This window comes from Paroedura picta, chromosome 3, assembly GCF_049243985.1.
Source record: "Paroedura picta isolate Pp20150507F chromosome 3, Ppicta_v3.0, whole genome shotgun sequence".
NCBI lineage: Eukaryota > Metazoa > Chordata > Lepidosauria > Squamata > Gekkonidae > Paroedura > Paroedura picta.
Genome location: NC_135371.1, coordinates 14,280,560 through 14,301,844, shown reverse-complemented (window position 1 = coordinate 14,301,844; position 21,285 = coordinate 14,280,560). Strand labels below are relative to the sequence as shown.

Here is a 21,285-nt window from a genome sequence, read left to right as displayed (position 1 = left end):
TGTTCTTACATATGTTTTTACAGTGCAGTCCATGGTTAGAAAGGATTTCAAGTGATGCTGCATAAAAACTTTGGATGGTGCTCTTTGGGTGATTGCACGTAAAAAAGTCACAAGAAATTATGCTTTGGATCTATGTTTTTTGCTTCAGGAGGCCTATGGAGTGCTGGATCTATCATTTCTATAGAGTAGTCATTTACTTTATTTAAACTCCACCTTCCTCAGGAGCACCCAGTGGATTTCGAAATGTAACACAACATAAACAGTACATGTAATAAAACATGTAATAATGCAGTTGATCAGTAATAAGACTGTGGATTTCTCGGTAACAAAAATCCACCCCAAAACCTAGAAGTATCATGAGAACCCATGTAGATCCCCTTTTTACCTTCCTATAATTAAAGTATTGCTTGAAAAGGGAGGCAATCCTAAGGAAAGTGTGAGTTTTACTCAATCAGCAAAGATGTTGCTATTGGCTAACTTAGCTACCTATCTAAAATTATTATCCTGGGAAGGATGCCGTTCATTTTTTTTCTTTGTGGGATGGAAACAGACTTGGGGTGGAAATGAGAAATAGATCAGGGAAAGATTTACAGCTACCATCATGTTCTGCGGATTCCATCATTCCCTGGTTCTTGAAGCCGCCGTGAGGGAAGCAGTAAGGTGCTTTTTATCAGAAAAGTTTTACAGTCCTCCTGAGCGCTCTGCCACATATCAGGGCGGCTGAACTACAACTCCCATCATATACTGGGGCTCAGTGGACTTTCGGCCGACAGGCGGGAGAAATGCGCATGCGCACAAGGTCAAACCGCATTCTTCCTACTCAGCTGCCATTTTCCGCCGCTCTTCCTCTCCAGTGCAAGCTAAGGGTGGGAGCACGGGGGGAGAAATCACCTCTCTTAAAGGGGCCACGGTGCCTGCGGTGTGGGCCCCACCTCCTGGATCAATAAGGGGGACCGCAAATATAAGAGTAGCGCCTCCCGCACCATCGAAAATGGACTCACTGACGGCGAGAAGTCTCGTGCTTCAAGGCGAAGCTTGATCGAAACGGTTGGTGGGGAGGAGGGGCGCGCGAGTAACGGAGGGAAACGGCACTCCAACGGCGCCTGCCACTGCGCGTTGGTCTCTGATTGGCCAGGGCCCGGAAAGGCTGGTCGTCATTGGCTCGAGGCAAAGGGAGAGGTGGGAATATAAGAAAGGAGGGTAGCACTGGAAAGGGGGCGTGGCTTTGAGGTCTGGGGGCGTGGTTAGAAGGGGTGGTTTGAGGCATGGTTATGACTTTGGAAAGAGTGAGTGCTTCCCAAAATGGGGGAATTGATAAATATGCAGTTTCTCTTGTGGAGCCCTTATTGGTCAGTTGGTATGTTACTCTGTTGCTACTACCCATTCCCAAGTCATCTAGCACTAGTTGGTGTACAGGGTATGGAAGAGTCACAGCCAGGATCTGTGCAAAAAAAAGAAGGCCTGACTAAGAAAAAGCCAAGAAACAGTTGGTGCAGGGAGAAAATAATGCGTTCAACTCGAAAACCCCTGTGCATTTTGCCAACATCTTCAACATGCACCATTTTCTTACCATTGGAGCATCAGTGTAGCCCTGTCTCATCAGATCTCGGATCTAAGCAGATCTCGGATCTCATCAGATCTCGGATCTAAGCAGTGTGTGCCTTGGTTAGTACTTGAATGGGAGACCCCCAGGGACACCAGAGCTCTTTCATAGAGACAGGCAATGAGAAGCAACCTCTACACGTCTCTGGCCTTGAAAACTCTACAGGGTCTCCATAAGCCTGCTGCTACTTGTCTGCCATGAAAACGCTGGAGGGCATCACCCCAAGGGTCAGACATGACTCGGTGCTTGCACAGGGGATACCTTTACCTTTACCTTTACTTGATAGTAACTTTCCTCCACCACCATCAAATTTTTGGGAGAAAAGGAGGGTTACAAATGCACCACGCTCATTCTGTCTGGTCCTCTTAATTCCTTCTCAAGAAGAAGTTTGATTGTGATCTACTGGTATTTATTACATTTGTATTACACCTTTCCTCCAAGGATATGTGGGCAGCATACACTGTTCTCTCCTCCTCCATCTTATGTTTTGTGAATTAGGTTAGTTAAAAGTGCCTTATGTGCTTCATTATGTGGACTGGAACCTGGGTTTCCCCTGGCCTAATTGCTAACCTTATGGCCCTAGGAGTCTGTCGTTCACACTGTCTGTCTTAGGGATGTTCCTTTAGGTGTTCCATGCTGCTCACATTTTAAGAACCAAGGACATAGCCCTAGACTATATTTTCTCGGCATTGCTGAAGGGTAATAAAACATTGAGAACTGGCTTTCATATTCGTTGATGGATTTGGGTGGAAGCTTTCTCAAGCATTCAAACTTTTAACAGAATCACTGTTTGTTAAGAATTTGCAACATGTAAACGCTTTTACATGTAATTTGTTAGTTAACTAAAACCAGACTATTGTGCTTTGATTGTTCACATACATTTAAAAAATCACATACGTGATCGGTGGGTTAAGGCTTGGTAGAACTCCTGTGGACCATAACATGATTTTTCTTTCTCCACCATACTCTTTTCAGTGGGGTCGTTTTGCAGTCATGGAACATGGACGCCAGGGTCGCCAACGGGCCTCCGAAACAATCCGCAAGCAGAAACGGAAGGAGCTGGATGCCCGGCGCAGTAAATGCCGCATCCGGATTGGCAGCCACCTGGAACAGTGGTGTCAGCTCAAGGAGCAGCTGGGTTTTTCCTTGCATTCCCAGCTTGCCAAGTACCTGCTTGACAGGTGATGGGCATGTGTTGGCAGGAGTGTTCCCCAGGCAGTTTTTTTTCTACCACTCATCTAGTTTTATCTGACCAGTACTTGAGGCAAACATTAGGTTGCTCAATGGAAGAGTTTGTATGCTGGGAGCTGTGTTTGCACTGGCTTATGGAAGAGTTGCGTAATGGTGGCCACCTACCCACAAGGGAAGACTCTCCGCCTTCTCAGGGAATTCCTCAGGTGTGCCAAGAAAATGTAACTTGTGAAAAATGTGACCTTTGGGACCACCTAAATCAGCTTACCGTTCTTGGCTCCAGGGAGATAAAACTGGCCTTAGCCAAGGCCAGGGCCTTTTCAGTGGACTGCTCCTCCTGAAGAGATTGGGGCCTTCAGGGATCTCATACAATTCTGGAGGGCCTGCAAAACTGAGCTGCTCCACCAGGCCTCTAGCGGAGGCCTGGCAATGACAGCATGAGATTCTGGCCTCCCTTCTTGAAATATCCAACAAGAGGGACTCCTCCAAATTCTGACAAACCCCCACAAGGATAATAACAGGTGGCGGTTTTTAAGGTTTTATTAATTTTTTTGATTTATTGTTTTAGAATGCTGTTTACTGCCCCGAGCTAACAGGGATGGGGCAGTATACAAATAAAATCTTTTGCAATGTATTATTTAAATTAACCCAAGGAAAAGGAACCTCACAAAAGCAACCACCTGACGAGGACCCGCAATGCTCCAGAAGGGGTGCTGTAGGATAGCGGTCCCCAACCTTGTAGTCGGAGACTGCCTCCGAGGGTGGGAGAGAGCCGGCGGCCCACCCACAGCAGCTGCACGTAAACGTGCACGCGCAGTTGCTGCGCATGCGCGTTTTTGCCACTAGGTGGCGCTAACATGCATGCGCAGAACAGCCACGTGTGCGTTTTCGCCAGCAGGGGGCGCAAACACGCATGCACGGTGGCTCTGCACGTGCGCGTTTGCGTCGCTGGCGTGCCAGTAGCCGCGCCTGCCTCTTCCCCCCCCCTCGCTGCGGGGGTGGGAAGGCAGGCGCAGCCGCTGGCGGCCCGGTACCATGGACTTAGCGGCCTGGTACCGGGCCGTGGACCAGGGGTTGAAGACCCCTGCTGTAGTAGACCAAATCAAATAATGGCCTTAGCCAGACACAGCCCTTTCCCAATCTCTGCTACCTGAGATCTTTTTGCTGGACATCCTTGGGCATTTTCTGCACTGAGCCATGACCTGAAGCTACCACTGAGCCATGACCTGAGGATTGTGTGAAGGACCTGATCTGAGACCTGAACTTTTAAACAAATCTGGGCAAGGAGAGATTTTGGAATATGGGATGGAATCAAATTGTTTGCCCCTTAAATTAGGTCCCTAATTTAACAAAAATCACGATTAACGAACTGCCCAGCTATGTATTCGACTTGCTTATCCGCTGCTCTTCTTTCTTCTTTTTCACGCAGGTACAGCTCACAAGGCTGTGTGCTCAAAATGGGTAAGAGTCCTTGCTAGTTTTGTCTTGAGGGAGAAGGCCTTAGATTAACAGTCCTTTCTTTAATCTCATCACAGCCCCTCTCAGGACAAAGCCATAAGTACTTTGAATCCTGAACGTAGCACTACGTAAGAACTAAATGATATTATTATTACTATTGTTATTTTAAAAAGCAGTATGAAGGGCATTTAAAAATAGATTCACAAGTTTTACTTTTGGGGTTTGTGGTTTTCCTACCCTGCCAAAAAGAACCCATTGAAATAGACAGTCACAAGGTCTTGCAAGTGGTTCAAAATGTTATTTAAGAAGAGCTAGAAGCAATCCTTGTGTTCTGATCAATCAGATGTCCTAGTGCGGATTCTGGATCACTCAGCTCAAGATTGAATGCTCCACGAAGTTGTAAAGTTCTCACATCTAGGAAGCTAGCACATCAGCAAGACCAGGGGTAGTCAAACTGCGGCCCTCCAGATGTCCATGGACTACAATTCCCAGGAGCCCCCTGCCAGCATTCGCTGGCAGGGGGCTCCTGGGAATTGTAGTCCATGGACATCTGGAGGGCCGCAGTTTGACTACCCCTGAGCAAGACAGTTGCTCTGAGAGCACTTTGCCTGCACACCGAACTGAATCCAGGAGGACCTTTTGTAGATCAGTCCTCTGTTTCTAGTAATTTCTTCAAAAGGTAAATGTTGTTCAACAACATAGCATTATTATAATGAAGGATGTTCCTGATATACAAATAAGACCTGCAGATCAGCAGAGCTTGAACCTAAATCTCTTTGGGGGAAAATGAGTAAGTGACTTCAGATATTAGTACTAAGGGGGGATTGGCCAGTCTTTCTGCATAACCATTGTACCTACTTGACTACATATTTTACATTATTATATGCTTCCTGTGTGTAACTCTGCAATATACAATATATAATAATAACCGTCTTAGTGGCAGTTCTTTTAATCCAGTTTACTTTCTAAAAGGAGAACAGAGGTGTTCTTCTGTGTCATAAACATCCCAGCGGGAGATCTAAAAAAACATAAAAATCCCATGCTTAGGATGGTGATAGGTTATCTTGTGATGCAGAATTCTTGTAACGTGTAGATGAGATACTTCATATGCAGGGGAAAGCAAGGCCTTTCTCGTAAAACTCGGGCTTACAGATTTCTCTCCTGCTGACTTTTTTCTTTTTTGTGTCCCTCCAGGGCAGGATAGTCCCGGTGTCACTGCTGCCCCCCTTCCTGCTGATGCATTGCAGAACCTCGTGGTCCTTTCACACAACCATAGCCAGGAATGTGGCTTCATCCCGGATGTGAAGTCCTCGCAGTTGGCACAGAACGGCGCTCCGGGTGGCCTGGTCTGGGAGTGCCTGGCTGGTCACACCTTCTCTTGGAGCCCCCCTAACCCACTGCCCTCCACGCCACCTCCCCGCAAAGCAGCCTCCAGGCGCAGGGAGGAGAAAACAGCGAGTTCCAAGACCAGTCCTCCCCCCTCCCCTATCATCCGACGCCGGCGCTCCCTCCGCAGGGCAGCGGCAGCCCATGCCTTTTCACTAGCCCTCACTTCTGACTCTCCGTGTCCAGTGGATGAGGCAGAGCCACCTTCTAAGGAAGACGGGCAGGGCAGTGCAGATCAAGAACAGACAGCGTGCTCGTCCCCCAGTGGTGGAACAGGCCCAGGCGAGGAGGCAGAACCTCTTGAGAGTCACAGGACAGAGACAGGTAAGGGTGTTGGTAGACAGGCAGATACCAGTATGAAGTTCATGAGATGTTGGGGACCGGTCAAGTTCTTTGTTGGTGGAGGGCAGGAGGGAGCTACTCAGAATGCCATGGTGGTACCTCAGGTACAGTTGAAATATGTGCCTCTGACGTTCAAGAGATCTGGGAAGCTTGGCCCCTATATAAAACTGAGCAATGACATTGCTACAAATTGAAATACATGGTCTGTGACCTGCGTGATATGGTCAGAAGCTAAGCAGGGCTGGGACTTGGATCGGAGACCACTGAGGGGACTGCTAGGCAGAGGCAGATTGCCTTTGTTCGTCTCTTGCCTTTGAAACCCCGTGAGATGGAACTTCATGGGGGTCACCAAGTTTTGGTTGCCACTCAACAGCACGCTTGACTGACTTTTGAAGCCCTGCTTCGAGCTCTCATGACTATCAAGGAACTAAATGCGTGTTGAATGCTCAAGCCTCACGAGGACAGGGGCTCAGAGGGGGGGTTTCTGTTATTGCTATTTCCAGTCCTGCTCCTGGGAATGGGGAGCTGCGATGAGGAAACAGCCTTGTGTTGAGCCGGGCCTTCCATTTGGCCAGCAGTGTCTGCTGCGGAGCATGAGGAAGGAAACTGAGGTCATGCAATACCCGGGACGAGTTGCCAAAGAGCTCTTGAGGGCTTGCTTATTTTGCCCGTCTGACCTTGGGAATGGCTGTGGTCATCACCCTTTGCTGCTCCCTTGACTGTGTTAGACGACTTCAGCATCCCAGTCTTTGACTGCCTCGTGTTTTCTCTTGCAGCAGCTCCCTCCCAAGAGGTGCCAAACAGCACAGAAATCGCAGTGCCTGAAAGGTCAGTTCTTTCCTCTTGTTCGTCTCTGATCAGCCACACCAGCTATTGTGGTCCCATCAGCAACTCATAAGGGCTGGGGAGTGGAGCTTCACGTCTAGCAGTCCCCACCATTAAGATGATGCCTCACAACCTAACAGGACCTGTTGTTCCTGCTCTCTGCATAAGTGGTTCCATCTACAGCCAGCGTGGTGTAGTAGTTAAAGAGCAACGGATTCTAATCTGGAGAGCCGGTTCGATCCTCTACTCTTCCTTCACATGCAGCCAGCTGGGGGACGTTGGGCCAATCATAGTTCTCTTAGGGCTGTTCTCACAGAGCAGTTCTCTCAGAGCTCTCAGCCCCACCTACTTCACAGGGTGCCTGTTGTGGGGAGAGGAAGGGAAAGTGATTGTCAGCCACTATGAGACTTCTTTGGAGAGTGAAAAGTGGGGTATTAAAAAACTAACACTTCTTCAACAAAAATTGAATCGAATAGCACCTTTAAGATCAACAAAGATTTCTTCAAGGCGTGAGCTTTTGAGTGCAGGCACTCTTCCTCAGACTAAATGGAACAAGGATCATAAGCGTACAGATATTAGGCAATAGTAAAGTGTGGCAAAATAGTAAACTGTGTCATAATATCCAAATTAAGCCATATTATGCCATATGATAATTCTTTGTTAAAACAGTTAATCAGTCCCTTTGAGTTCAGTTGTCACTCACAAAAACATTGGAGAAACAAAACTGTCCATGTTAGTAATTAATGGCAGGCACTTTCCCATTTGTGAAAAGATATAATTAAGAGAAAGCCTAGTTGCTTGCAAGCACATGAACTTACAAGCAACTAGTCTCTTTTAATTACTTCTTTTCACAACTGGGAAAGTGTCTGCCATTAATTACTAACATGGGTAATTCTCTTGCTTTTAAGGTTGGGACAAGGTGAACTAGATGATCCATTCCTAGCTGAAAGATCTTTGAGATCTGCATCCTTCCCTTTCACTTTGTTCTCCTTTCTGCAGCACTTTGCCCCTGCCAGAGGGAAGGCCAGAGTCAGAGCCTGACCAACCACTGGAGGAGGATGGAGGAGGGGAGGATTTGGCAGAGGAAGACCACTTGGCATATGCAGATGACCTGCGAGATGAAAATTATCATCCTTCTCTAGACAGGTAGGTTGGAGTTTAGGAGACATCCTGGAAGCAGCTTCTAATTCAATGCTGATGCTTGAAAATGAGACAAACAAGTTATCTTGAACAAGGGGCTCTTGTGTGGCTCTTGTTATGCATCTGAAGGTCACCCTCTTCTCAGCTTGACAGCCTGTTCTTCACTCAGTCTTTGGGTCACAATGCATGTGATGATAGACTGGGATTCTAGACATTTTGTTAAGCCATAAAAAGCCAGGTAGAGGAGATGGTACAACCTGGATTGGGGCTGCAGTTCTGGGGAAAAAAAGGTGTGTGTTTGCATACATGTGGTCTCTTCCCTGCATCGTTTCTCTGATTGAAAATATCCCAGCTCAGGACATTTGGAAAAAGGACAAGTATTGAAATTGTCCTTTTTCCCTAATGAAGACTTAAAGCTGCTTTGAGGGGTCAGTTGCGGGGCATATTTCCACCTCCAACCAGCCTCTGTTTAAATCCGGATTATACATCTTGATTTCCAGCTCGTGGAGATGTTTTTGATAGTCAGGATTAACCCTCTCTCTGCCATCCTGAGAGTAACTTGCTCAAGCAGCTTTCAGGGTATATGTCTGAGCCTGAACTAATTGAAAATGTAGCACTTCTTCCAAGTGAAAAGGAAGTTTTAAGTAAATGTGAAAAGAGGTAGACTGACAAAGACTGAGATTCAGAATACATACACATCTGATTTTGAGAATCAGCCATCTCGAGGCTACCCTTCAAAGACAATTTTTTTTAAGTGTAAAGTGTCTTATATGTTGGAAATATATGATTTCTGGTATTCTGCTCTTGATGGGCAGGAACAGACGAAGCATAAAGCCTTTTTTTTTTTAGGATTTTTGAGCCAGCTCAGTGTAGTGGTTAAGGAGCGTGGACTTCTAATTTGGCGAGCCGGGTTTGATTCCCCACTCCTCCCCCACATGCAGCCAGCTGGGTGATCTTGGGCTCATCAGGACAGTAATAAAGCTGTTCTGACCGAGCAGTAATATCAGGGCTCTCTCAGCCTCATCTCCCTTACAGGGTGCCTGTTGTGGGGAGAGGAAAGGGAAGGTGATTGTGAGCCGCTTTGAGACTCCTTCAGGTAGAGAAAAAGCAGCATGCAAGAACCCACTCTTCTTCATTGGTGCTCAGTTATCCAGTCGGTTTAATTTGCAGCCCATTTACCTTGTCAAGTGTTTGGGAGAGGGCGTTTCGTAGGCAAATCACAAAGAACTTGGAACGGATCATTCTGCAAAGAGTCTGGGAGGAAGGGTAACGTGAAAACGTACAAGACAGATAGATGAGTAGGGACAAAAGGGGGAATTGGTCTGGGATGAAATGTGGATGCAGAATTCATGGAAACTGACTCATCTTCTGCCATGAAAGGGTAAAGACAAACATTTGTTCTAAATGTAGTGGAATAGGTTTATTTGACTATACATTCCCTGATTGAAAAACAAAGGCCTTGGAAAATGCATCAAAGTACCCTTAGGGTCCGGACAGTTTACAGACTGGGCTGAGTGAGAAGGGTGATCTTGACTGAATGCCCTCTGGCTGCATTAAGTCCAAAGCATAAAAGAATGTAGTTCTAGTTGCAGTCTGGTAGTTATGTAGCCCCAGTGCATTGAGTGTTCTCCCCTCTGAGCTCTTGAACGGGCAGTAGTGCGACACGGGAAAGGCAAGTATAAACTCCGTGCCATGCTCAGGCCTGTCATCTTTCCTGCATCTCTTGAGAGGCACCACAGCCTCCAGAGGCGCATGACAGAGGCTGAGATAATGCACATTGTAATGTTCAGTAATGCTCATCTGCAAGTGTTGGTCAATCAGTTGATGTTTCTTCGATGCCTCCTGCAACTCAAAGGGTCAGCAGCGGGAATTGAATTCTGTGTAAATTTTGCTGATCTGTAGGGACTCCGGGCCGCCTAGGCCTCAACACCTGGCCAAGTGCTTCAAGAAGCCTGCGAAAGAGAACCAGCCGTCCAGCGAAACGTTCCCCTCTAGCCACAGCCCCTCTGAAGAGAAAGGTGGCGAAGCAGGGTGAGAGGATGGAAAGGGATATTCACTCAGACAGAAAATGAGAAAGGTAGAACCGAACACTCCTAGTTACAGAAGAGGGGCATGGCCAGATGGATGAGCCAAGGGGCTCTGTGCCCTTCGCACTCAGCTTGTGACCTTGAGTGAGCTGGGCCAATGGCCCCGTCCCTGCTTGGTTTGCTGGTTTAAATTACATTTTCATGTCTCTCATAAGCAGGAGAGAAAAGCAGGACAGAAATACTAAAGTAAAGAAACATAAATAAATGAGCCAGAACATTCCAGAAACTAGGAGGAAATTAAACACCCGGCAGACATGTGGTGTGCCTCCCAACTTGCAGCTTAAAAAAAAACAATTGCAGTGGTTTGTGTATGTGTGTCTGATTTTGTTTGGAGCAGCGGCCCAGGTGAAGGTGTGTATGTATATGCATGCATGCATGTATGCACTTAACTAGGGTTGCCAGATCCAGGTTGGGAAACGACTGGAGATTTGGGGGTGAAGCCTGGGGAGGATTCCTGTGGGGTACAATGCCCTAGAATCCACCCTTCGAAATATGGGTCTTGTGAACATTCCAGTGTACCAAGAATTGACTCAGCACCATTTCTGTCTCTTTCACATACTATAGTGCCCTGCCTACTGGAAATCTTTGAGATCCGCAGGGTTAACTTTCCCTCTCAGTAACCAGGGCAACTGGCCTAGGCCCCCAACACTACTGGTGCTCAACCCTATCCCTGCCACCCTTTTTCTGTTGTTTAGATTGGTTGCTTCCTCAGTATTAGTCATAACGGCTGCCTGGTGGCCCTGCTTGAGAGAGACTTCTTTTTGTCTTCCGTCACTAAGCATCTTTTCCTTACAGGTGTAAGAAGCGGTCACAGCCCGGTGATGAAGATGTTGCCCAGATTGGTCCAAAGAGAATCAGGTGGGTGGTTATGTATTGCTTTACCGGGTGGCAAATACATTCATGGATTACTTGTAGTGTCATTCTTAGCAGACTTACACCCTTCAAGGCCCACTGACTTGAACGAATTTGAAAAGGTGTAATTTGGTTTAGGATTGTACCGTTACAGGAAGATTATGCATTGAAGGCCTTGGAAACTGCCAGCTGCTAAGAAGGTATAATAAGGCCTCACATTCAAGGGCCTAACGGAGGGACACCTCTCAATTGTTCGGTAATGTTGTCCTGATCTCTGAGGGCTGGTGTTTTTAGGAGTTTTTCCTCTTCCTCTCTCCCTCTCTTCTCCCATGTCTGCCCTTGCCCTGCTCCACAGGAAGCAGAGACGACCCTTCAGCCAAAGGGGCTGCTCATAAGATTTTCTAGAGGAAAATGGTCCTAGTTGGACCATTGATATTAGTAGACCCATTGGTGTGATATACTAAATATTATATATAAACGAGAATTTGAATATAAGGATATATGTCTTATAATATAAGGTTGCTTGCTGAAGACTAATGTCAATATCCTTGTAGAAACCAACTGAAAAAAATACATTATATTGAAAAAGTTAACTGATGAAGTTAAAATGAAAATGAGGCTGTTGTACCTGGGAACTCATTCTGCTTATATTTGCTTATATTGTTTGAATAAAGTTCTTGCCATCAGCTTGAAAGCTACTTTCTTCTGTCTGCTCCACAGGAAGGCAGCCAAGCAAGAGATCCTCCTCTGTGACTACGATGGCTGTGGGAAGATTTTCTCCAACCGGCAATACTTGAATGTAAGTGGCCAGAAACACTGCTGGGGTGGGCAGGCAGCACACCGAGGGCTGCTCTGAGAACAGGCCTCGCTCCTGTTGGCAATGCCAATCAAGCTGGCCTTTCCTGCTGATCAAGGCCAGCTTGGGAGTGAGTTATCTGGAGGAGAAATGGTCTGTGGAAGCATTTGCAATATCAGATCAATGGCCATCTGCATTCATGGCCAGTTAAGGAGTTGACCGGTTTGAACTAAAGCCAAGAAGCCTCTGGACAAGCAGGGATGGCAGGGCACAATTCTGGATCACAGCTGCAGTTCACAGGGTTTCCAAAATGCTTTAATTCCTACGCCTCGATCGGCCAAAGGAATTATGGAATAGCCGCATGAGCAAGCGTTGCAATTATCAGCCTGTACTTCAGACGAGGACCCAAGAAACAAAAAAACGAGCAATGAAATGGGCTCTTGATGTGCTGATAGTAAACTTCCAACATTGCATTGGTGCAGCCAGCAGAAGCTGGGGTGCTGTTCAGATAAATCATGAACAATACAAAAAATATGTCTCACAACCCTTTGGGTGATTGTAGAACATTTCCAAGGGGTGCCTCCCCCCGCACTTAGGTGACTGTCAGCTTTGTGCTGGAGAGGGGAGCTGGTCAGTGCATCAGACTAGAATCTGGGAGGCTCTGCTGAGCTCTGGAAGCTCATTGGATGATCTTGGGCCAGTCACACGTTCCCAGCCTAATCTCCCTCGCAGGTTGGTTGGGGATAACTCTTGCGAGGATAAAATGGAAGAGGGGAGAAGGATGATGTTGGCTGCTTTGGCGTCCCATTGGAGAGAAAAGTGGGGTATAAATATCTAAATATTTTATAGTCACAAGCAACCATGAGGGGCTTTCTCCTTCATCACCTCATGGTTGTGTGTAACTGCGCTGGAACAGAGTGGTCTTCTGGTTTTTGACAGTTTTGTGTCACAGGAAATATTAGGAGGGGAGGGCCATTTCTGTCATTGCAATTTTGCTTTTTTAACAATGTCATTATTATTATATCACATCCCTAGCAGCTCATCCAACATTAAAAACAAAGCACACCTGTGCAATATTATGGGATTAATTATCCCCGCCCCCCACAGAGTGAGATATTACTCCCTCATGATGTTTATTTCCTTAACAGATTGGGACAGGCACATCCCTTTCCCCCGCCAAGCTAACTTTATCACATTTTGTATTTGGGCTCTTTCTTTTAGCACCACAAGAAATACCAGCATGTTCACCAAAAAACCTTCACCTGTTCTGATCCCAGCTGCGGCAAGTCTTTCAACTTCAAGAAGCACCTCAAGGAGCATGAGAAGCTGCACAGCGGTGAGCCTGCCAGAGCCTCCCCCTCTGAGGACTGTAGCGCCCCTTCTCCTGTTCCCACCCCAAAAGAGCTTTCGCCCTTCCTTCAGCTGGAGCCGTTTTAGACCTGTTGATCTCTCCAAAATATTCAGACGCATTTTCCTGTGATACAGATTCAGTGTCCTCCTTCACCAAGCTGACCTATCTGGCAGCTTGCCAGGTGACCGGGGCCTTGGCAGGTGGTATGAGATGCCAGCGGTCCATCTGCTAGAGTTAGCAGCAGGGGTGGTCTGTGGCTCGGTGCCAGAGCATGTGCTTTGGATGCAGAAGGTCCAAGGTTCAGTCCTCAGCATCTCCAGTTCAAAGGATCAGGTGATGCAAAAGGTCCCTGCCTGAGGCCCTGGAAAGCTGCTGCCAGTCAGAGCAGGCAATACTAACCTTGGCAGACCAGTGTATTGTCACAGTGGAAGGTAGCTTCACGTGTTGATATTACCATCTCTTGTTTTGATACTGGGATTTTTGAAGAAGAAGAAGAGTTGGTTCTTATATGAATCTTTTCTCTACCCAAAGGAGTCTCAAAACAGTTTCCACTCACCCTCCTTTCCTCTTCCCACAACAGGCACCCTGTGAGGTAGGTAAGGCTGAGAGAGCCCTGAATTAATGCTCAGTCAGAGCAGCTCTATCAGTGCTGTGGCAAGCCCAGGGTAACCTAGCAGGCTGCATGTGGGGGGGGGGGGAGCGGAGTGTCAAACCTGGCTTCCCAGGTTAGAAGTCCATGCTTGTAATCACTACATTGAGCTGGTCACCAAGCTGGTTCTCCAAGAGCAGGGGTACCCCTGTCCAAAAGCCTTCAATTGCTTCAGAATGTTCATTGCCTTTCCCAACACACATTGCTGTACAGAATTGCTGTTTTGCCTCTCCTGAGAAGGCAGTACGAGAAGAACTGCCCTCCTTCGCTCCCCTTCAGCCGCAGCACGAGCAGCCTTCGGATAAGGAAGGAAGCAGCACATGTAAATCAGCACATTTTCAGCACCACCGGAACACTTGCGCAAATGCTTTGACCCCCATCCCAGCTGCAGTTGAATCCACATTTACAGGAAGATGGCAGAAGCGGGCTGAGTGACTAGTTGCCAGGTGGAAAAGCTTGCTTGTTATGAGCATTGGAGACATATTTCTGGAAGATAAGATTGGCGGAAGATAACTGTCTTCCACCAAGTCAGATTGTTGGTCCAGTAATGCTCCAGGCTCTTAGGGAGAGACAGTTTTTTCCTGCTGTCTGAGATACAAAGGTGGAGATGCCAGGGATGGACCTTACAACCCTCTGCATGTCAGGCATGGGCTTTCAGTATAGAGAGGCCTATACATTTGTAGAGGTAGGGATTATTTTATATGTATACATTGCTTAGAAATGAGTAGAATGTTTGGGAAAAATTGTTGCCCGATCCCTGCCTTGCAGCCAGTTTGCTCCAGGATAACCCGAGCCGCTTTTTTCTTTCCTACAGACAAGCGGGACTACATCTGTGAGTTCTGCGCCCGCTCCTTTCGCACCAGCAGCAACTTGATTATCCACAGGCGGATCCACACGGGAGAAAAGCCCTTACAGTGAGTGATCCCGCAGCTCTCTGAGGGGTGGCACCTGAAGAGGGCTACCACTAACCATATATTTTGCCAATTGACCGTGAACAAGCCGACAGTCTCCCTGCTCACAAACCTATTCTTATACCTTATCGTCTTGGCTACTGATTTTTGTTTACTGCCATGTTGCCACCTCCGTCTGGTGTGCAGACCATTAACTGTAAGGCCAGTGCTGGGGAAAAGGTTCTGCAGGCACCCAGATAGCCTTTGCCAGTTTTTCGAGCCTTGGAGAAGGTTTAACCATTCGCAGGAGCACGTAAACAGCAAATGAATCTTTCATGTTTGTTTTAAGGATTTAATGTTTTACAGCCTTACTTGCAGTTACATGGTTGGCCTGTAGCCTATACTAAAGTATCTTAGGCTGACAAGCCAAATTCCGTGCTAATGAAAGTCTGGGTTCTGTGCCCTTTATCAGCTCGAGTTGACTGTGCATACCTTACCCTTTGTTTTTTGCTGCTTTGCATAATTTATTCTGGATGTGCCAGCCAATCAAATGCTATTAGATCTGCTAAGTGCAGAATCTCTTTTCCCAACCACTGGCGATCCATTTCAGCCACTCCAGTGGCATTTCCCACTTACTTGCAGCCTCCCTAGAAGACTTACTTCTGTGCTCAACAGTTTAAGATCTTCCCTTTCTGCATGTTCCCCACACCTTCTGACACAATGCAGATTCTTTTCTGTTGCGGCTTCCCGTTGCTGGAGCTCCCTCTCCACTACTGTATAAACGAGCCCTTGCTTTAGCTAGTTTCAGCGGCCAGGCTAAAACCTTCCAACTGGTTCTGGTTTCTAGGGAAGTCTTGCTTGTTAGTCTTGTGAATATGCCCTAGGTCGGTTTGCCTTTTGATTCTGGCAAAGGCAACTTTGTCTTAAGATCCTTGAGGTATTAGCTATTGTGGAATAATCTCTAAGAGCTTTGTTGGGTGGCCAGTGGTCCCAGAAAACTGGTGCGCAGCATGCATGCCTACACATTTCTTCTTTGCCTGATTGGAAACAGATTGGGGTTGGCTCTGTCTGGAAGAACAATGTGTATTGCCCAGGGCTTCCCTTTAAGCCAGCGCACCAGCAAGGAAAAATCAGCCTAGCCTGATAGGAGATACCTTCTGAATGCTTAGAAGCCTTAGTCCTGTTGACCAGACACGTGCTGCTGGGAGTTCTGGGCCCATGCCATGGGCTGGAGGGCGTGGCAGGATTAAGCATTTCTCCAGGGCAACTTTCCCAACCTGAAAGGGCTCCCCAACAGGAATATTGTGTGTGTGTGTGTGTGTGTGTAATGATGGGTTACACATACATTTCCTCAATGAGATAAATAGAGAGCCGTGTTGTGTAGTTGTTAAAGAGCAGTGTACTCTAATCTGGAGTACCAAGTTTGATTCCCCACTCCTGCACAGGCAGACACCTGGGTGACCTTGGGCTAGCCATGGTTTTCTTAGAGGTGTTCTTGCAGAGCAGTTCTCTTAGAGCTCTCTCATTGTCACCTACTTCACAGGGTCTCTGTTCTGGAGAGAGGAAGGGAAGGTGATAGTAAGCCACTTTGGGATCCTTCAGGTAGTGAAAAACAGGGTATGAAAATCCAGTTCTTCTTCTCTCCAAGGCCATTTCAGGTTGGGAAAAGAGTGGGGTGGGGAAGCTTAAGTCTCTTCCTCCATGCTGCCATCTCAGCCTGTTCACTGAAAGAGGCAGGATGGGCATGGGGAAGAGGCCAAGAACAACATCACATACAGTTAGTCCTTCCCTTCCTTCCATGCCTCTCCCTTTCAGCTGCCCTGGCTTTTTAAGCTCGTGGGCAGAGCATGCATCTCTTGGTGATTAGAGCCGTTTTGGGAAACAGTTGGCTGAAAAGTGGGATATAAATAAATGAACAGATGGCCTACAGGATGAGTCATCTCGGGGCATTGCAGTTGCCTTGAATGTAAATGGATTTATAAAAATGTTAGATCATATATGGTGGAGAGAGGTAACTCAAAGCACACCCTCTGTGTTCAAAGAGAGGGTTATCCCCTGAGATGTGAAGGACAAACAGGAGAAAATGCGGAGAGCCTTCCCGTATTACTTGGGAACTTTTTGGTGCCCTCTGATAGGCCACTAGAAGAGAGACAATACTGATCCAAGCAGACTGTTGGTCTCCTTCAGCATAGCAGTGCTGGCATGTGATTCTGCCCTCTGTCCCTCTCCTTTGTACAGGTGTGAGATCTGCGGGTTCACCTGCCGCCAGAAGGCCTCCTTGAACTGGCACATGAAGAAACACGACGCGGACTCCTTCTACCAGTTTTCCTGCGACCTCTGCGGCAAGAAGTTTGAAAAGAAAGACAACGTCACGGCTCACAAGAGCAAGAGCCACCCGGAGGCAGCCGCTGGGCCTCCCCAGCTGATGCAGGAGCCCCCAGCCTTGTGTCTCCCAATCGGGATGGAGCCTCAAAGCCAGCCCAGGGACGCAGGCAAGAGTGGGGTGGCGTCTGTCCTTGCTGCCATGGTCGCTATGGACTGAAGGAGCTGGCCAAACAAGGGGTACAGCGTCAGAGAGAAATCCTGGCTAATCCTGCTGGTGACAAATGGGAAGTGTTGAATTTGTGGCTGACTGAGGGTTGCCACCCAGGTGACAGAGCACTCTGTTCTGACCACTTTCCCTGAGCACAGCTCCTTTCTCATGTTGTTCTAGCAACCAAAGGCTGTCTGAGGCTCAGCCATTGCTGGTTACCGAAAGACAAAGCAGTCCAATAGGATTTGGGGCACTTGGCTCCCAAACCTATCTTAGGATTCAACATTCAGCGGGGCCCTTGAGGAGGTCCACTTAGAGGTCACAGGACATACCTCTGGCACAGGAGGGGTGTGTGGTCCCACAGCTGGAAAACTGACATTCCTTCCTCTTGGGAGGTGACATCTCTCTTCACCCTGGTTTTCCTTTTTAAATGCTGTTAGGAAACCCCAGCTGAAACGCAGCAGAGAACTGGACAGGCTCACAGTGATACTTACTGCAAACCCAGGACATGGTAGTCCTGTTCCGATGAGAAGACAGTGTTGGCTTGCTTAATTAATCGGGCTAATTCTCTAATTCTGTTTTTATCTGAAGGTAAGGTTTAGTCCCCATAGTGGTGAGGATGTTTTCAAAAGGACTCTGTAGGACTCCAAGAATGGCTTCTGGCCCATGTCGCTCGTGGTCCACTGGGGTTTGCATGTGTTTTTGGGTAACTGCCATTCTGCCAGCCACACAACTCAACTTACCTTTCAGTGAGTGTAAAAAAGGAAGCCCTGCCTAGATCCAAAAAGCTTCGGCTCTCAGACCAGTTTTCCCATCATCCTCTCCCTTCTCTTTCATCTTGGAAAATGGAATCATGCGAACAACAATCTGGGGTCTTCATGTGAGGGGACACGTTCACTTAGTGATCAGCAAAGGGTTGGCGTCCCAGTGGAATGTCTTGATGATATGAAAGAGAAACCCTAACTAGAAGAGTGGTCTTCTTGGGGAAAGGTTTCAGCTGCTCTCTAGGGACTCATCCATGAATCTTCTTTCCAGCCTGCTGCCAGAGATCACTTTGGTCAAGGAATGGGACTGCTTTGCAAGAAGACCACTGGCGTGGCTCGCTCAGTGTTGCCTGTGCCATGTGCTTGTAGTGGCCTTCAAGTGGAAAAGGCTCTTTCCTAACACTTGTACCCTCCGATTGGAGATGGCCAAATCTGAACCACCTATGTGAAAGGCACATCCCTGTCACTGCACAGCAGACCCTCCTGTTGCTTTTGAGGCCTGGAGACAGGAAAGCAGTGATGGTGGCCACTGGGAGCCTTGCCTTCACTCCTTTCACTTTGGAGAGTCATCAGACAATTGTGCTCCATTTTCATGGATACAGAAAGGTTGGGATGTATCATTTTTTCAGTGACAGGTTCACACCTGTCTCAGGAAACCGAATCCTCCACCCAACGCCACACTTCCTGGCGACATTCTGTAAAACAGAATATCTTAAACAATGTCTGAGGGCTCCAGCATGGGATATGTGGGCACCATTGTGCCTGCCAGCAGCTTTCCTGATGCCCCCCCCCCCCCCGTGGGCACCAGGCGAGCTTTTGCTCAGCAAGACTTCTGATTGGCCATTTGGAGATTAGCTGTACAGATATTTTAAAATGTTGCTGGTTTGGCAGCAGCTGCCCCCCACAACATGAGGCTCTTCACTCCATGATTGAAGATAAGCTGTGGTAGGCTCTGCCTCAGATGGCAGCCATTTTGTGTGGACGCATCCACCATGCTGTGTCAGAATTCAGAAGGTCCCCACAGGCTCGAAAAGCTCTCCTCAGCCACGGCCTCTTCTCGCTCCTTCCTGTTCCTAGTCTGTGTGCATACAGTTCTCCAAAGCTGTGAATCCACCCTTTGCCACGAGTGTGATGTGTCACACTACCTCCAGCTGGGTGTTTTGGTCATTGGAACAAGACATTTATTGTCCAAGCAGGAAGAAGAGTGGGCAAGAATGAAGCTGTGTCCCCTAATGGGAAGATGCTGTTAAGGCAGTGGTCCCCAACCTTTTTATCACCGGGGACTGGTCAATGCTTGACAATTTTACTGAGACCCAGGTGGGGGGGGGTAGTCTTTTGCCGAGGGACTCTGCCGCCACCTGAGCCCCTGTTCCACTTGCTTTCCGACTGGCACCCCTGACTTCCCACCACCCACTGGGGGGCGCTGCCAGCAGCAGCTGCGCAGTTCCAAGCCAAGGGGGAGCCCCAGCCATGGCGGCAGCTAGAGAACACCAAAGGTGAGCTGGTGACAGAGTGGCAGGGCAGCCCCCGAGGCAGCAGCCGGGGAGGAGGATGAGGAGGAGCCGTGGCCGGTACCGACTGATCTGCGGACCGGTACTGGTCCTCGGACTGGGGGGTTGGAGACAGCTGTGTTAAGGGACACCTGTGGAGCCTAGCCTGTTTGCCTCTCTTGACTTTCTGTTTCTGAAGGACTTCCTGGAAGGAGCTTGATGTATGACAACAACAACACACACACACAAATTCCTGTTGCTTTCAGATATTCCTGCTGCGTGGCCCGGGGTGACAATAAGTGGCAGCAGAAAGCAAAGCGTGTTTGAGAATCATCACCTATGGGTAGATTCAGATACCACAGGGTTGTAAGTTGTCTTTGTCGATTTTTCTCCTGCTCTTGAGGGATACACGGCTAGATCCAGCGATGCATGAGCGGACAGGAAAATGAGCTCAGTCCAATTCCATTGGAGCAAGCCAGGAATGCACAGCACTTCGGATACAATTTTTAACGAAATAATGTGCAAACGGAGGAATAGAATGTCCAACAGGCGGGTCGCATTATTTTATTTATTTTGCTTTTGAAACAGTGGCAGGAGTTAAACCTTTTGCTGGGTCTTGCAGCAAACGTGGAAAATAAATAGGACGCAAACATTTTCGCTTAAGGAAAAATTCAGCACTTCCACTGGATAAGGATGAACACAGCATTCTTCTGCAGTATTCAACCCACAGACAATCTTAAGAATGTCTGCTCAGAAGTAAAGCCCATTACATTTAAGGGACTTTACTCCCGGGGAAGTGTGCTTGGGATGAAAGCCTTTTCTCCACTTAACCTGGAGTGCCCTGATTTCTGTGGGACTTGCTTCCAAATACATCTGTCAACTATCTGCCGTGGTAGTTCAACAGAATTTACACATTCAAAGAAACTGTAACTCTGCATACCAGAGGGTGGGGTTAGAGAACAGGGGAGGACTGAGGCATTCATGCCTTGCTTGGCAGAAATTATTCACGTGAACCTTTGGCCTGCTGCAGAGCTTCACCATGCAAGGGGCTCATTCTACAGACTGTCATGGGTTGGATCCAACCATTTTTTCCCACTGGTGAAAAAGAGAAGAGGTGGTCCCTTTTGATGACGGACAAGTCTTTGCTTGGGACCATCTAGGGTTGCCAGCTCTGGGTTGAGAACCTGGAAATTTGGGGGGTAGAGACTGAGGAGGGCAGCGTTTGGGGAGGGCAACGACTTCAATGGGGTTTCCTGCCAACTAGTTCACCTACCAAAGCAGCTGTTTTTTACAGGAGAATTGATGTTACCTGGAGATCAGTTGTAATCCCAGGAGATCTCTAGCCATCCTCTGCAGGTTGGCAACCCCTAGGGTTATGGGACCTGCCTGGACCTAAGGCATATGGGGTGGAGGCAAAAATAAGAAGGGGAATTGTGGGATTGAGTGGAAATGTTGGCTGAATCCAACGCCATACTGACACCTTTCTGAACCGTAACACTTTTTCGAAATACATGGAAATTATTTTCATGGCAGAAGGGAAGGTTTAAATCAGGGGTAGTCAAACTGCGGCCTTCCAGATGTCCATGGACTACAATTCCCAGGAGCCCCTGCCAGCGAATGCTGGCAGGGGCTCCTGGGAATTGTAGTCCATGGACATCTGGAGGGCCGCAGTTTGACTACCCCTGGTTTAAATCTTGGCTCTTGCTTACGAGAACAAAATGCATGTTTCTTTCTCGGGAGGGGGAGCAGGGAGCTTGTAGTGCCAAAACTGTACTTGGGTTCGCTTGGCTTCATCGTGATTGATTTAAGATGCTGTGCGAAAAGCTCTATTTTGCAGATAGTTGGGAGTATATATATATGTATAGTGTTTTTCTTTTTCCTCACAAGAAATGTATAAAAAGATAGAAGTTGGGACAAATATTTGCAAA

General features: G+C 47.8%; 1 protein-coding gene across 4 annotated transcripts; it reads left to right on the top strand.

Annotated features, from left to right (window-relative positions):
* Positions 1–797: 797 nt before the first annotated feature.
* Positions 798–20,928, top strand: ZNF692 (zinc finger protein 692). Of its 4 annotated transcripts, none has more exons than XM_077324766.1 (12): positions 798–1,047; positions 2,579–2,784; positions 4,224–4,255; positions 5,447–5,962; positions 6,760–6,808; positions 7,805–7,951; positions 9,848–9,976; positions 10,828–10,890; positions 11,605–11,683; positions 12,902–13,016; positions 14,495–14,594; positions 16,809–20,928. In XM_077324766.1, the coding sequence occupies exons 2-12, from the start codon at positions 2,597–2,599 to the stop codon at positions 17,110–17,112; spliced, it is 1,722 nt and encodes a 573-aa protein (XP_077180881.1). In that variant the 5' UTR covers positions 798–1,047; positions 2,579–2,596; the 3' UTR covers positions 17,113–20,928. The 4 variants fall into 4 exon arrangements, with proteins under 4 accessions (XP_077180881.1, XP_077180878.1, XP_077180879.1 ...); XM_077324763.1 differs by having other exon boundaries at positions 6,757–6,808; XM_077324764.1 differs by lacking the exon at positions 798–1,047 and adding an exon at positions 1,168–1,357 and having other exon boundaries at positions 6,757–6,808.
* The last annotated feature ends 357 nt before the right edge of the window (positions 20,929–21,285 follow it).